The 20,348-nt window shown below is 37.3% G+C and overlaps 2 protein-coding genes across 3 annotated transcripts; one reads left to right on the top strand and one right to left on the bottom strand.

The window, feature by feature from the left end:
* Positions 1-906: 906 nt before the first annotated feature.
* Positions 907-9,030, bottom strand: LOC147539778 (Cyclophilin-like peptidyl-prolyl cis-trans isomerase family protein). 2 transcript variants are annotated; one of them, XM_086638933.1, is made up of 14 exons: positions 9,005-9,030; positions 8,269-8,416; positions 8,067-8,121; positions 7,424-7,512; positions 7,086-7,110; positions 6,143-6,181; positions 5,729-5,846; positions 4,973-5,103; positions 4,366-4,729; positions 3,855-3,976; positions 3,004-3,211; positions 2,018-2,914; positions 1,851-1,922; positions 907-1,545 (listed from the first exon to the last, which is right to left on the bottom strand). In XM_086638933.1, exons 2-14 carry the CDS (start codon positions 8,356-8,358, stop codon positions 1,218-1,220), a joined length of 2,538 nt encoding a protein of 845 aa, XP_086495059.1. In that variant the 5' UTR covers positions 8,359-8,416; positions 9,005-9,030; the 3' UTR covers positions 907-1,217. The 2 variants fall into 2 exon arrangements, with proteins under 2 accessions (XP_086495059.1, XP_086495060.1); XM_086638934.1 differs by lacking the exons at positions 7,424-7,512; positions 8,067-8,121; positions 8,269-8,416; positions 9,005-9,030 and adding an exon at positions 7,229-7,276.
* A 5,188-nt stretch (positions 9,031-14,218) lies between these two features.
* Positions 14,219-18,173, top strand: PRMT10 (protein arginine methyltransferase 10). Its single transcript, XM_086641530.1, has 8 exons — positions 14,219-14,631; positions 15,113-15,305; positions 15,412-15,517; positions 16,081-16,270; positions 16,480-16,665; positions 16,758-16,841; positions 17,601-17,815; positions 17,906-18,173. Exons 1-7 carry the CDS (start codon positions 14,407-14,409, stop codon positions 17,775-17,777), a joined length of 1,161 nt encoding a protein of 386 aa, XP_086497656.1. The 5' UTR covers positions 14,219-14,406; the 3' UTR covers positions 17,778-17,815; positions 17,906-18,173.
* The last annotated feature ends 2,175 nt before the right edge of the window (positions 18,174-20,348 follow it).

Here is a 20,348-nt window from a genome sequence, read left to right as displayed (position 1 = left end):
GAATTATCATCCACGTAACTTGTGATTATATCACTTATGAATGAAATACGTTTTCGATTGGATTAAAAAAAAAATAGGCAAGTAGGAGGTTCCAACAACAATAACAAGAAACACAGCCTGTGAAACTAGTAGGGAAAATACAACCATACAGATCGAACAACATACTAGTTTTAACCAAAAGTTTTCTTGCAACGAATTAAAGAAAACCAGTTTGTTTTGGTTTGCTCCACTGTTTATTTTTTCACCTTCACCGTCAACAACCCACTTTTATTTTATCGACAACTACTGCCTACTTCAAGCACCAGTTTTTCAACAATTACTACTATGTTTGTAGTCTTGAATCATTTTCCTCTCCTTTGTCAAAGAAGATTGACTTGTTTTTAGCAAAGTACCTCCCCGGACTCACCAAAGCTTCATTCAACTAATCAATCTACCTTCTCTTAAAGACTTATACCTTGGAACCAAAATATCAAATACTAGGATATAGTCAGAAATCGAACCCTAAAATTCATAATTGCTTCAATTAGATTGAGATTAGTCTTCTTCCGTAATAACTCCTCTTACCACCAATCACTGGAAAATCAAACAAATAAAAACCGAAACACATTGTTAACAATGGGATATATTGGTGAGTCTTTTATCATTGTAGAATTTGTAGATGTTAAAAAGAATAACAGTTTTTTAAGGCTTAGACCTCTACACAATTTGAAATTGTAGAACAAACTAGGTTTACCACTACAAAATGTAACAAGAAAAGCGAGAGAATCCAATTAATATACCCGACTGATAAGAAAATTCAATTGGATGCATCAGTGCAGAATTCTGCTGCTCCTGCAGACAAAACAATGGTTATCCTTCACCACTACGGTGGTTTCACTTAAGTAGTAAGAGTCTAACTTAGAACCCAAAATTATAACACTACTAAGTTTCTGATATAAAAATCCATAGTCAACAATAATTTAGGTATTATCAGACAATATACTTCTAAAACAGTCAAACTAAAACACTCAAGTTTAAAACTCTAATCATCTGAAAAGCAAAGCTGCAAAAAAACATCATAACATCATATATGAAGAGAGAGAGAGAGAGAGATGAAAATTCAAGGAGTAAAACATAGTCGATATTGTTGACTGACTTCCTCTAATTGATAGGCGAAAACTACTCCGCTATAGAGACTATGATTAGTCGTCTATGAATTCTAACTAGTGTCGGCTCTCCTAACGCTGGCCTGAGTCGGGAGAACCATCCCCATATGAGACCAGTCCTTTACCAGCAGGGCTAGCAGAAGGTGACCTCGACTTAATATCCTTGGTTGCACGCTTTGGAGGTGGTGAATCTAAAGAAGATCTCGATTCTGACCTGCTCCTGCTTCTGCTCCTGGAAAGTGACTTCTTCTCAGATCTCACACTCCCACCACCTCGAGACCTAACAGGAGAGCGGCTGCGTACTGGGCTACGGCTGTAATCTGCTTTCCCCCTGCTTCGGTATCGGATTGGACTCCGTGATAAGCTCCTACTCCTGGACCAGCTTCGCCTGCTCCTATATCTGTCCAAATAAAATTAATCTTCAGAAACATGAAATTTTCAGAAGTAGTCTCGTTATGGACTAGTTCACTAATCCAGTATCACATAGCGCCAACCAATGACTCGATCCTACTGAGGGATGATCGGCCCAGCATGAAGAAAAAATTGAGAAAAATAGGGGCTATGGAATTGACCTAGATGGAACCATCTAATATTATGACGGGAACGTAAAGATGACATTCAAACATCTCTTGAAACTAATGGAAGTAAATGAAAATGCCAAATGTTCTCTAGTTTTTACAAGACAGTGAGAGTGTAAATTCTAACCTCGGAGGAGTTCTGCCTCTTGGTGGACTGCGGTAACGTCTAGGGGAACGATAGCTTCTGTAACTAGAATATCTGGTCAGACAAACTCAGATTAGCACTCCCTAAAAGATGAAATGTCTGTATTTGAAGAAAAGAATTAGAAGTTCGTAGGTGTTATTTCTTCATACCGGTCACGATCACGATCACCTCTTCCACCATAACGATGTGATCTAATAGGAGAGCGATCTGGCGAAGGAGTTCGATATCGTCGGGCATAAGAATATCTCTGGCTGAAACCTCGTCCCCTTCTGATGCGTTTAGGGGAGCCATCTGGCGAAGCACTTCTTGAGATACTCCTTCCACGACGTCTTGGACTTGTGGGGCTCTTTGAATAGCTGCGACGGTTATTTCTGCTAGATACTCTTAATGGACTTCGGCTGATGCTCCTTCTCGGTGGAGGCCTTATAGGACTTCTGCTTTCACTTCTCCTAGGAGCTACTCTGGCGGGGCTTCTGCTTATGCTCCTTGAGGCTCTCAAAGGGCTCTTGGAAATGCTTCTTCTTGAAGCCCTCACAGGGCTTCTAGAAATTCTCCTCCTTGACGCCTGCAGAGAGCTTCCGGAAATGCTCCTCCTTGAGACCCTCGCCGGGCTTATGGAAATGCTCCTCCTTGAGATCCTCGCCGGGCTTCTGGAAATGCTCCTACCTGCAGATTTAACAGGGCTCCTGCTAATTGTCCTCCGCCGTGGCGACCTCGACAAACTCCTACTTGTGCTTCTTCGAGGCGGTGACCTTACTGGGCTCCTGCTTACACTTCTCCGTGACAGAGATGGGCTTCGGCTGATATTTCTTTTGGTTTTACCCCTTAGTGGACTTCCGCTGGCACTCCTAGCTGGACTCCTGCTGCTAACACTTCGTCGCGCTGGGCTCCTGCTAATGCTCCTGCTCTGCTGGGGTACCCTTACTGGGCTTCCATTAACACTTCTAGGTGTTAGACTCCTGCTTCTTTTAGGGCTCCTGCTCAAACTCCTAGGACTCATACTCATACTCTTACTCAAGGTCCTCTTAGGACTCATGCTTCGGCTCCTGCTCATCAACTCATAATAAAAATACCGAATCTGGAAGGATCGGCAAGCATAAATAATAACTTAGACGTGAAGAGAATATAGAGAAACCTAGATTTGCTTGGGTGATCATCAACTAAATCAGGCTGTCTATCTGCATTTCGGTCAGAATTGGCTTCGGATTCAACCCCATTGCTCCGCAGCTTGCCATTTTCATGTGGTGAACCACCTTCATGTTGAAGCACATCAGTTGTGACACCCTTCTTTTGCACAAGGTCAGCAGCTTCCTTATCCTTCAATAAAGGAGATTGGTTTTCCCCTGCAGAGAGTTTAAATGAATTCATAATAATTGTAAATAAGGAACATATCAAATTGTTTTCACTTTACATAATGAGTAGCACCATGCACAAGTGAACTTGACTAACCGGTGCAGAACTGAGAATTCATACATGTGACATCACAGAGTAACATACTTGGGTGGTTAAGACTCGGGTGGGATCAGTACGGATGGATCACTTCACTGTAAGAAGTGAAAGCTAGAATGATTTTTCCTAGAGTTTCTACTATAAACTGGAGAACTCTAGGGAGGATAGGTGAAGACAAAAGTAAGAAGATAAAAATAAGACAGCAAAGACTCGTAAAGAAAAAATGAATGAGATGAGATGATGGTGATAGAAGATACCATGTGAATTTAGAAATGCAGTGTGTTTGACTGTCGAACAATTTGGGGATTAGGGTACTCTTTTATTTGTACATTCAAGTCTCAACTAAAACTAAAATATAACAACGAAACAGGCATAGGCTAAGTCTCAATACCAATGAAGACAAACATTCTGAAAAGTGATCGTTGAAACCGCTTCCACAAAATGATGTAGTTGAACACTCAAGGTTGATAATTTGATATCAGCCGAAAACATGTCAAAAGAAACTAGAAAATATCAACAATGCTAAGCTTCTCCCACCTGATAATTTGGAGGAGTTTTTCGACTTTCGTGAAGAACGCCCCCGAGCATCAATTCTTTCATCCTCAGACATACTTTCACTGGTAGAGTCACTCCCTGTATCACTATGACTGTCCGATGTCCTTCAAAACAATCAGCAACTAAATTTTCAGCACAAAGTTTATCGAAATATGATAAAGAAATGTGCCACGAACCAGGCATGAAGTCCTAACACAATCAAGTGGAAAACTGACTAGAAAATCACGACACAAATGTGAGGCCAATCTTTTTTCCTCAACAGGAAATTAAGAGAGATGTCAGAACTTGCTAGTTAGTTCGTAAAGAAAAACGTTTCCGACGACATAGAGACAAACTCAACAAAAATTAGATTGTATGTTTGCCTCGCTACAGATGCTATCTGGTCAGATCTTGCAAAAGAAATCCATACAAAAATCTTTTATGGTTGTAGTCGCATGCCAAAATGTTAACCTATGATGGCAAATAATAATACACAAAACAATGTATGAATAACCTTTTCGACTTGCGCCTTGATCTTTTCTCACGCCGTCTGCGTCTTTTTTCTCTTCGTTTATCTCTTCTTTTTTTACGTCTATCCTTATCCTTTTTAGATGACCTTTTCCTCTTCCTGCGCCTGTCATCACTTGAGGAACTAATGTCAGAGGATGAGGAAGAATCTGAATCAGAGTCACTATCAGAGTCGGATGATTCAGTATCAGTATCTGATGAACTGTCTGATTCAGATGTATAATATCTTCGTCTCTTTTTCCTTCTCCTATCTCGTGACGACTTTTTATGTTTTCCCTTGCGCTTTACTTCATGACTATCGGCATCAGAGGAGGCTTTCTTTGTTTCAAGCTTACTTGCTTTCTTATTATCTGGGAAAATAAATTGTGAATGAGTATAAACGTAAAAAAGGATCAGCGAGCAAGATCTTCAAAACCCCAACAGAAACCAACATAAAACAAGGAAACATCATTAACATCAAGTTGGTGACTATTAGTGTTCACTAGGGATTCTGAAAATTGTTACAGAGCTGAATGGATCTGTGAATCCTTTGTTCCTTTCATGTTTTTATATGAAGGTAACAAAACAATGGAAGGGGCACAAATGATTCCTACCTTCAAGGAGTTCGCCACAGTTGACAATTTTCACAAGACACCTAGGTTCTCCTTTCTCACTAGCAGCTAAATGTTCAATTTTCTTCAGAGTTTCACGTCCTTGGGCAAGCTTTCCAAATATGACGTGTTTCCTGTTGACGTTAAACGAAGATGTTAAATAATTAAACTAATGATGATATTTTTTAGAACTTCACTAATGGACCCACAGGGTATTTGCCAAAAAAACAGGGACCATGCGTAGGTCAAATTCCAGTGCCAAAGAACAGGAACGTACATTCCTCTTTTAGAAACTTGGAACAGGGGTACATATTGGAGTTTCAAAACAATCTCAACGCAAATGTGGTTGGAAAATCATATAAAGTTGTGACTCTACTGAACATGAGAACAAGAACAAATATTCCAATTCTAGAGGATGTCTTGTCATCCTAACAGCAAAGCGCCGAGTACTCCTCAATGATCTTAATATCTGAAAGGCTCAAAAACTCTTAGGCAATAAAAATTAAGTATCATTATTCAAACAAGATAGCTTGCACCCATTAATATTTCAGATGCTTATATTCTCTCCAACGATCTTGATACCACTTATAGTACTTCTGCTCTTTTCATTATAATCGAGGAGAGAGGTAATCCACGAAAATGGCATAGAAGTATCCAGATGGAAAAAGAAATAGCTGATTCAAATAAGATGCCCCAACTCTTCCAGCGCAATAGAAAGAATCAGGTACACGGAACAAACAAAAAGTTTAATCAACCCACCCATCCAGATGATGTGCAGCCTTAAAGGTGATGAAAAACTGGGAACCGTTGCAATCACTACCAGCATTTGCCATAGACAGAAATCCAGGTCCATCGTGTGTCAGCTTGAATGACTCATCTGGAAGATGTATAAACAAGATTGCATTAAACAAGGTTAATCGTAGAGAAATGGGGTATTTTTTTAATATGATTAGTAGATCCTCCAACACATCCAGGCACTTAACAACCACTCAAACTAATCAATCAAAGCAAAACATCCTTTAGTTGAGGGCAATATATCGGAAATCAAATATGGTTTCTCTGTACAATGCATGCTTCCAGAAGATCAGAATTCAATGCGATAAATATAGTCATTCACTCATTCATAAAAGAAAACAACAAAATATGTCTGGCGTAGCAATAATCTCTTCATACCTTCAAACTTCCCTCCATATATGCTCTCCCCACCAGATCCTGCAAATATGGAATTCATCATCACATATTATTTTTTCTTTTAACTTTCTGATTTAAGCCTTAAAAACACATATTTCTTATTTTTTTGAATAGTTTCAATTTATTAATGGATCAAATATGTTTATACTTGCTATTATATATAATTATAAATTATAACATATATAAACCGATGAAATCAACTGGTCCTGATGACGTCCCGCCTCGTAGCTCCCCAGTTGACCACCTAGGCCCTTTTTTTTCGAGCTTAGATATGACGAACAATTGTCTATTGTACTCGTGTACGACTGTTGTTTTAAAAAATTTGAGTATCATGACATGCACTTAACAGTTTAATAAAGGTAGTGGTGTTTCATTGGTTTACTACACGCTCATTGTATTTTAACATTATAAAGCTATTGAAAGTAATAAACGAAAAGGGTAAGTCATCTCAAGGTGTCTTCAATACATACTAGGTCATATAGGATTTGAGCCTTAAACAACACTTAATGCCTTAGTGGTCCCTCAAGCCACGTTTTACCTTATCAAAGTATCAAACAGCCTCAAGATTTGAATTTATTCTTAATATGTTGCATAGCAGAGACCGTATTCTTGCTATATAGAGCTTCTATTATGCAGAAGAAAAAGTGGTGATGGCTTTCAAAATAGCAGTTAAACTACAGAAAATGCTCAACGCATATACGTTATTGAGATCTTTCTAGTTGGGGTACGTATTTACACAAGAACTGCACCATGAACATCAGCTACAATTTTCTGCGTCGCAACTTGCGACAGGGACAAATCTGCTCCATAACTTAAGAAATAGGTAGTAGGCACACGGCCAAGACATTGCAATCATGTCCTCGTTAGTTTACGAACCACCATAGGCATAATAATAAGACTTGACAGATTTGCAAAGAACACATACCATCACGTTTTGAAAAATCACCACCCTGCAAAATAAAACAAATGATTAGCACATTGATGAACACGGGATAAGTTTTCATAAAATTGGCTTGGGTAGGGCAAGCTGAATAAAATGATGAGGGTGGACAACTCAGCAAGTACAACCTCAAAACTATATCACAAGAAAAGCAGCGTGGCCATCAACCCTGTACCCTACAGCATAAACAAGGGCAACTGGCTAAAGGACAATAGCCATCACTTCTAACTTATGTTAACCAGAAAACATAAGCACGGAAGCAACGAACAGTAACCACATCTAGGAAGAGAAAATGGATAGTTAAGAAGAGGTGTAGGTCATACCTGGGCCATAAATCCTTTGATAATACGATGAAAGATAGATCCTTTGTAGTGTAGAGGCTTCCTAGTTGTAGGCCCAATTCCCTTTTCGCCTACAAAAAAAAAATCCAAGTGAGTAAAAATGCTTCTATCTGATTCTGTGTGTATATCCTTTTGCATAAAATGGTGAAAAAATAAATGTATGTGCACGAATATTGGTTTGGCAAAAAAATGAATATCTCCAAGTCCACAGAGTAACCATGGCTGCATGGAAGTGACACATAACTAAGAACCAATTAGAATCCTAAAAGTCAGAAAGGACATTAATCTATCGAAATTTCCACTTTACAAGTATATCCTTTTGCATAAAATGGTGAAAAACCAAAAGTATGTGCACGAATATTGGTTTGGCAAAAAAATGAATATCTCCAAGCCCACAGAGTAACCATGGCTGCATGGAAGTGATACATAACCAAGAACCAATTAGAATCCTAAAAGTCAGAAAGGACATTAATCTATCGAAGTTTCCACTTTACAAGCTACAAGCATATAATCCAGTCACAAGTTATCTTCACTGTGCTTGCCAATACAAGAGACATCCTGTGACAAAAACTATTTGCGGGAGAGTGGTGGTAGCCCGTAAGTGCAAGTTATACACATATATTACCTGTACAAAGTGCTCGAAAATTCTCCGCAGTCTTGGGAACAACATCATAGAAAAGCTGAAAAACACAACCACAATGAAAAATAAGCATGTTTCATTGTAGTAATACCAGTTCAAAAATCCAAATACCTCATTCCAACTCATAAAAAAGATATCCCAATTTGACGTTCCAACTCATTATTAATGAAATTAAAGTACAAAATACCTCGAATATCATTCTTTCAGCAGGATCTCCATCAACAGATACATCAAAGAAGACGGAAGGATTCTTCTTTTTCGACAATTTTTTGTCCATGTCCCCAAAATACAAAACCAATTTGGAATCCCAAATTCTATGTTGACATGGAACGTTACTGCATAAACAAGCAAATCCGTGAATCAAATAAACAAAAGGGTTCGCTTAGTAAAACCCATCGATTAGATTTACCTAAAACATTAGTATATGCATCTACCAAGAAATGTGGTCAATTAGATACGTATCTACCAACCAAAATACGAAATATACTTTAATGAATTTATAACACAGATCTCGTTCAGTACATATGTCTATGCTCGTCGTCTTCACGGGGCTCACTTTTACACTTTCTTCATTTCTATACCCACACATATAGCACCTTACGGATCATACATCCTATCAGGAAATCATAACTAGACCAAAACCCTAAACCCTAACTGACTATATTGAAACCCTAATCAGTGTTTATCATAATTCAATAGAGATGAATACGTAACAAATGCATCGAAAAAAATAGTAATGGAGAGACAAATCTTAAATCAGTGAATTAGGAGAAATATAACCTCAAATTTTGTGAAGATAATATTGAACTGAACAATGAACAAATTAACGAGAAGATCGTTAAGAACAAGTTAGGAGTCGATCGAATATGGTAGTTGAGATAAATTATTGAGAGAGAATGTGTAAATCAGGAACCCTAGTTTACCTGAGAGAAATACAGTGTAGTTTCAGCTCCACAGAAATGTGTAGAGGACGAAAACCTAAGTTGCTTAAAACCTTAGCGTCTTCGAGAGAGATGTCAATTTACTAAAATATCCTCTTTGATGAATATTTTCCTTCATCCTGGTTCATTTGCCTTATGACGGAGAGATGCCCTCCTACTTTTGTTTGGACCGTGGTTCCCTCTACTTTTGTTTGGAGGGTGGTTCGTATAATTGAATTGTTGTTTGGACTCCTAGTGTTGCACTTTGGGCTTCCTTTTATCGAAATTACCCGGAAGGAATATTCCTTCTCTAAAACTACTGTATCAATTACTTAAGACATTAACAGAGCTCTCTTAGTAAAACCCCTAGAATATTAAACTTTATACACCGGAGAGAGTGTAACAAGTATGCATATATGAGCTAAATTTCGCATAAACTGAACCCTGAAGTGAAGAAGAAAATTGATAAAGAATTAGGGTAAGGGAAGTTGAATACCATCAAAGAGGGTGAATTAACAGATCGGTTGATGAGAATAATAAGAGCCACCCTATCAAATCCAACCTCCATTATTGTTCTTCCCTTCCTACCCATTTCTCTAATTCTCTCTCGCTCTCTCTGGCTAAGAATCAATGATCACATTCTAGTAGATTCGGAGTTTTAATAGAAGAAGATGGTATTGATTGCTGAGTTTGTTGGTTATCATTGACAGAGAAGTAAATTGGTAGAAAGTGAATAGAAGATAGATATAAATGAGTTACTTGACTCTCTTCTTCCGTCCCATCTTAATATGCTTGTTCAATTCAAACACAAGCAAACCAATCAGAGAAAAAGAAGAAGCGAACATGACGGGGGTTTTGTTATTAGTCTCAATTAGATACAACCACTTATATTTATGTTTGATACAATAAAGCCACATTAGGCATTTGATGATCCGCTAACATTTAATCAAGAGAATATTAATATTGTTCAAGTCCCTAAAGAATGATTGAAATGGTAGTTTTATAGACAGAAAGTAAACAAGCGAGGGGGACATGGTGTTTCAAACTGCAATATTGATTATGAAAGGGTAGAGTGAGAATTTATGTAAGTATAACTTTAGAGAAAGAATATTCAAGGGTGATTCTGTCAAAAGGGTTACTAAAGTGCAACACTGGAAAATTTGGTCCAAATAACAAGTCAATTATAAGAAAGGAGGTCCAAACAACAAGTCAATTATAGGAAAGGAGGTCCTCAAAACAAATCTCCCTACTACTTACTACCTCGTAGAGTTTTCTTTGGTCTCACTCAAACACTCATAGGTCATTTCTCACTTCTAAAATCTATTTTTTTTTTTTATGGGATAACTTCTAAAATCTACTTGTATAGGTTAACTGCTTGGTTAAAAAAAAAGTTATTTTTAGTAAGTTAATTTCAATTTTCTCGGCTATTAATGTAGGGAAGTTTTATAGGGCCTCCCCATTTTTGTTAAAAGGCCTCCCCATGAACCATTTCACTTGAGAAATAATCATTGAGGGGGGCCTTTTAACAAAAATGAGGGGGCCCTATAAAATCTCCCATTAATATATTATATGGGTACTATATTTTAATTAATAAAAATATATTCAAATCAAGTAATTAAAACACTTTTCTTTTACTGAAAATTGGGCCTAAAAATTTAGCTAAAAAACAAATTAAGTTACAGTGATTTTAGATACACATAACTTTTCGAAATACAATTAAAACCCAATTATTTGTTTAACCTATTTGTCAATGACCATAATGCCTACGTTTAACGATGAAATTCCTCATAACACCAAGAAAAAAAATCTGAGAGCTTGGAAAATTCAACAATAGATGTTGAGTTCGACTTTTTTTTAAGTTGAATTTCTCGATGATATTTTTATCAAATCATCAAGCAGTATGAGGTTGAGGGAAGAGAAGTGCAAAATCCATGTTTTTGTCAAACAAATTTGGTAGGGTTTTCAGCTTGTTTATTTTTGCTAAACAAATTCTTGTTGTTCTTTGAATTTGATTATTTAGAGTTTTCAACTTGTTTTTATTAAATAAACTCTAGAGAGGGAGACCTTTGCAGGTCTTTTCAAGTAATTTGCAAGTATTTGCAAGAAGTTTGAATCACTTCGCAAATAGTTTGCAAGATTTCAAAAACAGTAGACAATCATTTGCATGGAGTTTGAATTATTTTGCAAGCTTTTACAAACAGTATACAAAATCTGCAAGCAATTTGCAAGCATTCGTAAAATATCGCAAAACCGACAGCAAAGTACTGCAAAGGTTGCAAAACCTACTGCAAAGGGTTTGTGAACTATCGCAAAACCTAATGCAAATGAAAATTGAAGTGAGAATCAACCATTAAAGATTTTGAAGATTTTAATTCGTTCAGTTTTAGAGAGAGGAAGTGACATAATCGTGTTCGTTAGAGATAGAGGGAGATTGCCTCTAAAGGTTATTTTATCTTTTTCACTATGTTAGAGGATTTACAAAAATTTCACTAAATAGTTGTTTTTTTATTATATAAAAAAAAAACTAAGCTCTCATAAGGTAGACATGAAAATTAAGCAAAAAGTTTTTATTTCGCATGAAAAATTAATTTTCACTGTGTAGGTGAATTAAATAGTGTGAAATTCTTTTTCATGATGTAATAATCCTCCACTTTTGATAGAAAATTTTCTATCACCACCAACTTGGTAATACACTTCTTCCATAACGGGTTCTCCCACTTTGTGTCTCCCCCTCGCGTCTAAATCTCTCTCTAAAACTCTCCTTCTCTAAATCTTGTTTGTAAACTTGTAATTCCTACTAACAACGTATTATTTTTGTAATCTTTTAGGTTGAAGTGACACCTTACCATGTAAAAGAGCTAGACAAGTCACCAAGCGAAACTGAAAGACTTAACAAAGTGATTCATGATCTTACAGAAAATTTCGTCGACACAACGAGATAACACGGATATATTTCCTTCCTATCCTCCTCGTTTATTTTTTAGATGTCTTGACGATACCTTTCCGTCGAACTGTCGAGGCCCAACCCAGTCACATGATCATATGAGAACGACATGCAAATGCTCAGGCTGGTAAAAGAATCGGGAAGTAGAATGACTGATTTCGTCGTCACTGACTAATTTTCTTTCTCTCCCGTAGGGTTGTGTGCCTTACTTGATAGGGCTAGTGGGAAACGAAGGGAAATCATTCTCGGTGGCTCGGGGAGTTGAGGCGAGTGGATGAAGTAGTTAACTAGAAGTAGGTCGATCCTTGTTTAGATTGGAGGGTTCCTGTTGGGTGGATTGACCCCATCTGAATGGAGGAGCTCCCCTTCTTTTCTAGAGTAAGAGTTAAAATCAAAATTGACATTGTGCGCTTGTACTGGATTACAGAGGGTTAGAAAAGATATAGAATAAAGTTCAGAAAAGTTTTTGTCCTCGATGCAAATAAAGATAATTAACCGCTAATAGTTTCCCTTGTGTAGATCAAAGTTTTTAATTTACATCATACAACGTAGTTATATAACATAATTGTATAACTGTTCCGTTCGGTGACGTAATTGGATAAGTAATGTTGAAGACATTTAGATATATCTAAAATATTTCATCTTTTTCGAGAACTTCTTTAGGGACAAAGTATTTATTTACCATAATTGGAGAGTGTGAACCACCTTTCACAGTAACGTACAATGAGATACACTTGGGAAAATTACTTTTTGTAAGAGACCACAAAAATCTGAAATCATGCTCAACCAAAAATTCTATAGGTGAAGTACTTTGAATTGTCATTAGAACCGAAAACTCAAGTTTGTCAAACAAGTCTTCCAATCTTCACATACTATTTCATTAACAATTTCACGAAATTCTCTAAGTGTATCTTGTCTGATAAAACTATTTAGGCTCGTTTACTACCAATATACTCTATATTGTTATTCTCATTGCCCAATGTACCCCCATGGAATAACCAAATACTCGCATATTCCATTACAAATTAACCAAAAAATTAAACAAAGATAAATTCATTGTTCGCGCATATTAAAAGTACTACCAACTATTACAATGTACAAAACACATGCATCTCTAAATCGAAGTAATTTTGTAGCAATAAGCAGATGGTGAGTTTTATCATTGAAAATTATGTATTGGTTGTTAGTTTTTTACAACGTCCAATAAGTGTTTGTTAATAATCCCCAATGATGTTAATATTCATGTGTTATCTACCTTGTGTGTGTGTCTTGTTCGTTGTTAAAAGGCCCCCCCTCAATGATTATTTCTCAAGTGAAATGGTTCATGGGGAGGCCTTTTAACAAAAATGGGGAGGCCCTATAAAACTTCCCTACATAAAAATAAGATAGTCATTGAGGATCATTAATAAACACATGATGAACATTGTAAAACACTTACAATCAATACAAAAGAATAAGTATAAACCTCATTCCAACAACACATAAGATGAAATCAACAAAAAAATCGTCAAACCAACAACACATAATGAATAAAGTAACAATAAAAATGTAATAAGACAAAAATCATAAAACCCTAGTCGAGCTAGGAATTGGATAATGATTTCGAGTCAGTCTTATATGGCTGTTGAAGAAGGGGATGCAAGAAAAAATCCTAGCCAAGTGAAAAAATGCAAGAGAGGGAATTCAAGAAGCTCTTATTATTGAAGCAGGAAGGACGAATGGGTTTGTTTGAGTGGGATTGAGTCATTTGACCAAACTTTCTTTATCCTTTGTTGTTGTGAGAGGGTACAACCCGCGTCTGGCGAGCACAGACAGTTCTATCAAATGCGTTACGTGAGGTGATCTATACGCGCCTACAACAATAATATGGGTGCCTTTAAGTCTTTCCAAAGAAAAACGAGATATTTGAAAAAATGTTATTCTTATAATCTCAACTCTTGGTTGATTTTTAACCAAATCTGAACCCTCAAACTTTGATAGAACAAATCCTAATCATTAAAGATAAACACGAGAGAGTAAATCTTAGTCATTGAGATGAGGGGGAAAGATACCCTCATACCCTCCTCCCTTATTATATAGATTGAAGAAGTCTGTCTAATAGAATATGTGTACGCTGGAAAGAGACAATTTAGGGATTTATTTTCACACGGAACCAGTTTTGCGAAGTGTACATAAGTTCAGTTTGATAAATCCTCCCATTGGGTCAATGGACTCAATTTCCTTAATACGATCCTACGGTTGGTAAACCCAATGATCGCAAGCAAGGGACGGTCAGATTAAATCTTGAATAAGTGCTCCCGCCTTCTTGCTCTAAACAAAGTTTCTCTCTCTACGCCAGGTTCCGACTTCCAACCTAAAGTATATAATAAAGGAGTCAGCCCTAAAGAGAAAAAACAAGGAAAAAAAAATCTCTCAAATTTCTTTCCCCTCATTCATACACTAAACTCCTCACCGAGTAAACATGGGAAGCTCTGGTAACGGCGGCCGAGCTACTACCAGTAATGGTGTCGGTGGTGGTGGTGGTGGTGGTGGTGGTGGTGCCGGAGTTGATAAAGGCGTTGATTTTGCTAACTATTTCTGTACTTATGGGTTTCTTTATCATCAGAAAGAGATGCTTTGTGATCGTGTTCGTATGGATGCTTATTATAACTCCATTTTTCAAAACAAACAACAGTTTCAAGGAAAGGTATAAACTTCCCATCTCTCTCTCTCTCTAGCTTTCTCTCTCTACATTTTTTGGGGTTTATGTTCGTTTTTTAGGATTAGAACAAGTAGGAAAAGATCATATTTTGTTATGTTTATGCATGTATTTTGCTTAGAGTTAGTAAAGCTGAACCTTTTTTCTCTCCCCCTTTCTCTCTCTCTCTCTGTATGTTGCTTATTTCCTCATAATCGTTTTAGGGGTAGAAGGAAAAAGGAAACGAACACGAAAAGATCACATTTTTTTCACCCAATCCGTGTTCTTCTCACAATTCCTGAGCTAAAATAGTATCCATTTGTATATCTCTATCTGATTATAATCTCTTTACACCTAATGGTTCAGATGTTTTTTTGTTGAAATATTGGTGTGAAATGAACAACAACAGTTCATGATTAGATATGCGTCTTCTCAAAAATTATAATCTCAAAAACATGCATAGACTGATTTGGGTAAATGTGGGGAAAAGACTGTTCTGGATGTAGGAACAGGAAGTGGAATTTTAGCAATCTGGTCAGCACAAGCTGGTGCGAAGAAAGTATATGCAGTTGAAGCAACTAAAATGTCTGAACATGCCCGCGAACTTGTTCGAGCTAATAATCTTCAAGATGTAGTTGAAGTAATTGAGGGTACCGTGGAAGATATTACCCTTCCGGAGAAAGGTTCGTTACTTCCATTTTCTTCTCCCAGTTTTTTCTTTTTCTGGTACTGCGTCTTCTATTTTATTGATGTCAAAATCTGACATAAATAAATTACATTTTTGGACAGTTGATATAATTATCTCCGAGTGGATGGGTTATTTTCTTTTGCGTGAATCTATGTTTGATTCTGTAATATTTGCTCGTGATCGCTGGTTGAAGCCGACTGGAGCAATGTAAGTTACTCGTATACTGTTTATTGAAATATCAATCCATCTTTTCTTTTCCTTGGCGTGTCAGGAGGAGAAGCTCCTAAATTATTTATTATCCTTCGGTTTTAAGTTCTACAGTACTTTTTTCCTTTTTCTTTTCCATAGGTCAACATGCTTAAATTTCCTAACCACAATGGAGTTGTTCTTTTGTAAATGTATCCTCTTGAAAGTTGAATGTCTGTGAAACCCCTATTCCGTGTTTGAAAATTAAACTGACCAATCTCTTCCAACACAAGTTTCTGGAACTTCATACAAAAACTATCGAGCACTATTCAATATTTGGTGCTCGATGTGCCGTCGTAATACTTGTCAGCTTCTTCTGTTTCACTATAATCATTCCCTTTAAGTGAATGAGATTGAAATTTGAAAGGGATTTTCAATGATTAAATAGAAGCATCGATCCAAATAGTAACGTCTGATTAGTCAAAATCTGATACCAGATACTTAGGGGCTGTGTTTGCTCTTTCCCGCTACTATGGTTTTTAAATTGGACCTATTGTTTTCTTAAAGAGTTCTTGTTTTCTCAGGTATCCCAGTCATGCTCGCATGTGGATGGCTCCTATCAGGTCTGGATTAGTGGAACAAAAAATGAGCGACTATGAATCTTGTATGGGCGATTGGCATAATTTTTTGAACGAGACTAAAACTTATTATGGCGTTGATATGAGTGTTCTAACTCGGCCTTTTAGTGAAGAGCAGAAGAAATACTATCTGCAGGTGAGTGATGGATTTTGGTTTTTGGATCATTGATATTTACGAAGCAGTTTAGTTTGTTTATATTCCCTTAGTTGGGCCATTTGGTAATAACTGACTGTTCACCTCTTATTTCTTGGTTATATTTGTTTGTCTTAATTTTTCTTGCTTCTAAAATTTCTACTGTTGTCTTGTACTGCTGTCCATGTTGTAAACCCTCTTTAATTTTGTAGACATCAATATGGAACAATCTCCATCCTCACCAAATCATAGGAGTGCCCGCTATCATCAAAGAAATGGATTGTTTGACGGCAACTGTAAGTGAAATCCGTGATGTCCAAGCAGCCTTTTCATCACTAATCAACATAGATCAGACAAGACTGTGTGGATTTGCTGGATGGTTTGATGTTCATTTTCGGGTATGTGCTTGTTTGCCATCGTTCCAGCTATTCACCATATTCTAAATTTGCTTACAAGCAAAATGCCTGACCCTTCTTATTCTTGTTCCCAGGGAAGCAAGGCTAGTCCAGCTACTCGTGAGGTTGAGTTGACAACTGCTCCTAGCGTTGAGAATGGAACACATTGGGGCCAACAGGTTAGTGTAACCCGAGTTTGAGAACTTGTTGCACTTTTTCGCATTGTTTGTTCTTTATGAAGCAAAACTGACTACTATGAACCCGGTTCTTCATTCAATGTGAGGATACCTATACGTCAAGTCGAGGGGTTTATCAATGGTATCCAGGTATCCCTTACATGTTTCTGGTTATGGACCCATTCTGAAAAAGGTTACCGTGTTGTGCTAGTTTATATTTTATACTTTGTCTGATAGTCTAGTTCTTGATTGTGAAAAGAAAATGACACATGTCTATAAAAATTGACTTCAGTCATCCTAAAGGTTAGGCACCAATACCATGTCACCAGACAGGCCCATTAAGTTACATGTTGCAAGTGTTTTCTTGAGAGCCTAGTCAACTTCTCCACTCGACAAACATATGTACCGAGTCCACCCAAAGGTATGTTCAAGACAGGGAATTGCTTTGTGACCTACATCTGGAGACTGGATGTTCTTCAAAGCAATGTGGGACTATCCGCGATACACATGAGCATTCTGGCTCTCAGTCGGAGATACCTAGTCTCATTACTACTGACCCATCAGACGTTTAGTCCTACTTGCTCGCATGCGAAATAATAAATTATGCGGCCATTGTGGTCTACTCATAGATTTTCAACCTTTTATTCAGATAACATAGTGATAACTGATAATTGGTAGAGAGAAATAGCCACCTCTCTTTCGTTTGTCTGTTTTGATGTTCTTGCATTAATTATTAAATTTGTCTCTTTAAATTCTGTGCAGGTATTCCTACTTCAACCTTCTTTACGTGTTAGAGAAGGAGACGATTTGACCATCTCCTTTTCAATGGTTCGTTCTAAAGAAAATCATCGATTAATGGAAGTTGAGCTTGGATGTGAGATGAAAGAAGCATCTGGGAAACAACATCCCTCTATCTCTCGAAGATTTTTTATTGAATGAGTGTAATCTCTACATTTTGGGCCTCAAGACTAAAATAGGTACATCAATCTCTTGGCTTCATAATCCACCTTTTTCTTGTTTCATCAAGTTGTTAGAGTCGTTTACAGTTTTCTAATGTCGTTTTGCAGTTCTTGATGGAGACTGTTCCTCAGACACGGAAAAGTATCTGGTAAATCTTAATGTACTTTTGCATCAGAGGGTCGAAAACATCTTGGCACTCTACAAATGGAAAGAGAGTTGTTCTGAAGGAAGTTTTGTTTCTTGTTTTCTGATTTTGTTTATGTATCTTTATAGCTGTTAGCTCATGTCAAAACTATATGAAGATTTTGTTATATGACATTATCTTATGAAATCTATTGTGGCAATCCTTTACGAAATGACCATATATCATGAAAATGTATGACCCATATTTTGTTGAAATGACCATTTATCATCCCTCAAATCCTTTGTGGGTTAATGACTGTTGCTTTCTTGTTGACTTGGTTCATTCATCTCAATACTTGCTTCATTGGGAGCAAGGTTTTAATAGGGGGTTTAAGTACTTGTTTTCTCTCTTATTAGTAATAAATATAGGGTTGGTTTGAGTTGCAGCCTTGCAGGGTATGCCAAACCTCCCTAGGCCAATTTATTTTTGTGGGAGATTTGCTGTTTGGACCCCTTTCTTACAATTGACTTGATGTTCGGACTCCTTTTTGACGGAATCAACCGGGAATATTCTTTTTCTAAAGTTATATTTAGAAAAATTCCCACTCTACCCTTACAATCAATATTGCAATTTGGATCCCTATATCCCCCTCTCTTGTTTACTTTCTCTCTCTAAAATGACCATTCAGTCATCCTCCAAACAACAAATCAATTATAAGAAGGGTTATTTCCCTAATGACCCCCTACTTTGTGACCAGCTTCCCGCCTGGTCCCCTACTTTACAAGAAATACCCATATGACCCCCTTCCGTTATAACACCGTCACTCTCTCTCCTCCATCATGTTTTCTCTCTCTGCCAACTCACGCCACATCATCACCTTCTCCGGCAGAGGTCGCCGGCCGGCCAAATTTCTGGCCGGCGACCTTCAATTTTTTTCTCTCTCTAAAAAATATATATTTTTTTTTATTTCTTCTCACATCTCTCTCTCTCTCTTGTAAAGGAAATTTTTTTTTAAAAAAAAAAATTTTTTTAGAGAGAGAAAAAAATATTGAAGGTCGCCGGCCGGAAATTTGGCCGGCCGGCGACCTCTGCCGGAGAAGGTGATGAGGTGGCGTAACAGATGATGTGGCGTGAGTTGGCAGAGAGAGAAAACATGATGGAGGAGAGAGAGTGACGGTGTTATAACGGAAGGGGGCCATATGGATATTTCTTGTAAAGTAGGGGGCCAGGCGGGAAGCTGGTCACAAAGTAGGGGGCCATTAGGGAAATAACCCTAAGAGGTCTGTTCATCACGAACAGCTCCGGCGAAGGGGTTCCCTTCGTCGGAGTTTAGAGAGAGATGTGAGAAGAAATAAAAAAAAAAAAAATTATTTTTTAGAGAGAGAAAAAAAATTGAAGGTCGCCGGCCGGAAATTTGGCCGGCCGGCGACCTCTGCCGGAGAGGTGATGAGGTGGCGTAATAGATGATATGGCGTGAGTTGGCAGAGAGAGAAAACATGATGGAGGAGAGAGAGTGACGGTGTTATAACGGAAGGGGGCCATATGGATATTTCTTGTAAAGTAGGGGGCCAGGCGGGAAGCTGGTCACAAAGTAGGGGGCCATTAGGGAAATAACCCTTATAAGAAAGGGGGTCCAAACAACAAATCAGCAAATCAATTATAAGAAAGGGGGTCCAAACAACAAATGCCCCTTTTAAAAATTGATTCATCATATTAGGCTTGCTATGTTTACAATGTTATCTACCATTTGCACACGGGTTTGCGCAAGGACAAGATATTAACGTGTCTTTTGACCAAAACCAACATTAGGATTGGGTCTTCAGTCTAATTTTCTGTAAGTTTAATGATGAAATATTGTAAGTTTACGTGAAAGAGACAACTATATTTTGTGTCTTAAGTTTTATATAAACACTCCTCTCATGTTATTCAACTCTTTTGTAATAAAGACTGTTATGCAACAAAAAAAAAAAAGTACATCTACAAATTTTGTCACGTCAAATGAAGGCATTAACTCCTTCAAGGCTTCAATACTCAATATTGTAAGTTTTTTCTTTTCAAACATTTACCTACCAAACTTGTTTCTTCTCCCTGTTAGGGTGGAGTACTTACTTCCCTGCAAATTTCCTTTGATTAGGTTGAACTTCATGAAAAGTCAAGATTGGAAAGCGAGAGCGACAACTTGACAATTCAATAACATAATAATTAATTAGTCCGGAGCTAGACAATTTACTAAGAGCATCTCCAATGGGACACTCTAATAAACACTCTAAAAATCTAGTTGTCAAGTGTCAAATAAAGATTCTCTTTCCTAGTGTCAATATAGAGACACTCTACATTTGTTTGGTCTCCAATGGAGATCTCTAAAATCTCTAAAATCTCTAAAATCTCTTACTTAATACACATGTCCCTCTTCAATTCAATAGATA

This window comes from Eschscholzia californica, unplaced genomic scaffold (assembly GCF_041429995.1).
Source record: "Eschscholzia californica isolate CP2 unplaced genomic scaffold, dmEscCali1.0.p SCAF_5, whole genome shotgun sequence".
Classification (NCBI taxonomy): Eukaryota; Viridiplantae; Streptophyta; class Magnoliopsida; order Ranunculales; family Papaveraceae; genus Eschscholzia; species Eschscholzia californica.
Note: the sequence above shows the minus strand (reverse complement) of the source record. Positions and strands in the feature narration are given on the sequence as shown.

Excerpts from the sequence above, each read along its gene's own strand:
- LOC147539778 (XM_086638933.1), bottom strand. The coding sequence starts at position 8,358 with ATGGACAAAAAATTGTCGAAAAAGAAGAATCCTTCCGTCTTCTTTGAT. Across the intron at positions 8,122-8,268 it reads CTGAAAGAATGATATTCGAG|CTTTTCTATGATGTTGTTCC; the intron begins GTATTTTGTACT and ends TGTGTTTTTCAG. Across the intron at positions 1,923-2,017 it reads GGTGATCGTGATCGTGACCG|ATATTCTAGTTACAGAAGCT; the intron begins GTATGAAGAAAT and ends TTGTCTGACCAG.
- PRMT10 (XM_086641530.1), top strand. The coding sequence starts at position 14,407 with ATGGGAAGCTCTGGTAACGGCGGCCGAGCTACTACCAGTAATGGTGTC. Across the intron at positions 15,518-16,080 it reads TTGAAGCCGACTGGAGCAAT|GTATCCCAGTCATGCTCGCA; the intron begins GTAAGTTACTCG and ends TTGTTTTCTCAG. Across the intron at positions 16,666-16,757 it reads GGTTTGATGTTCATTTTCGG|GGAAGCAAGGCTAGTCCAGC; the intron begins GTATGTGCTTGT and ends TCTTGTTCCCAG.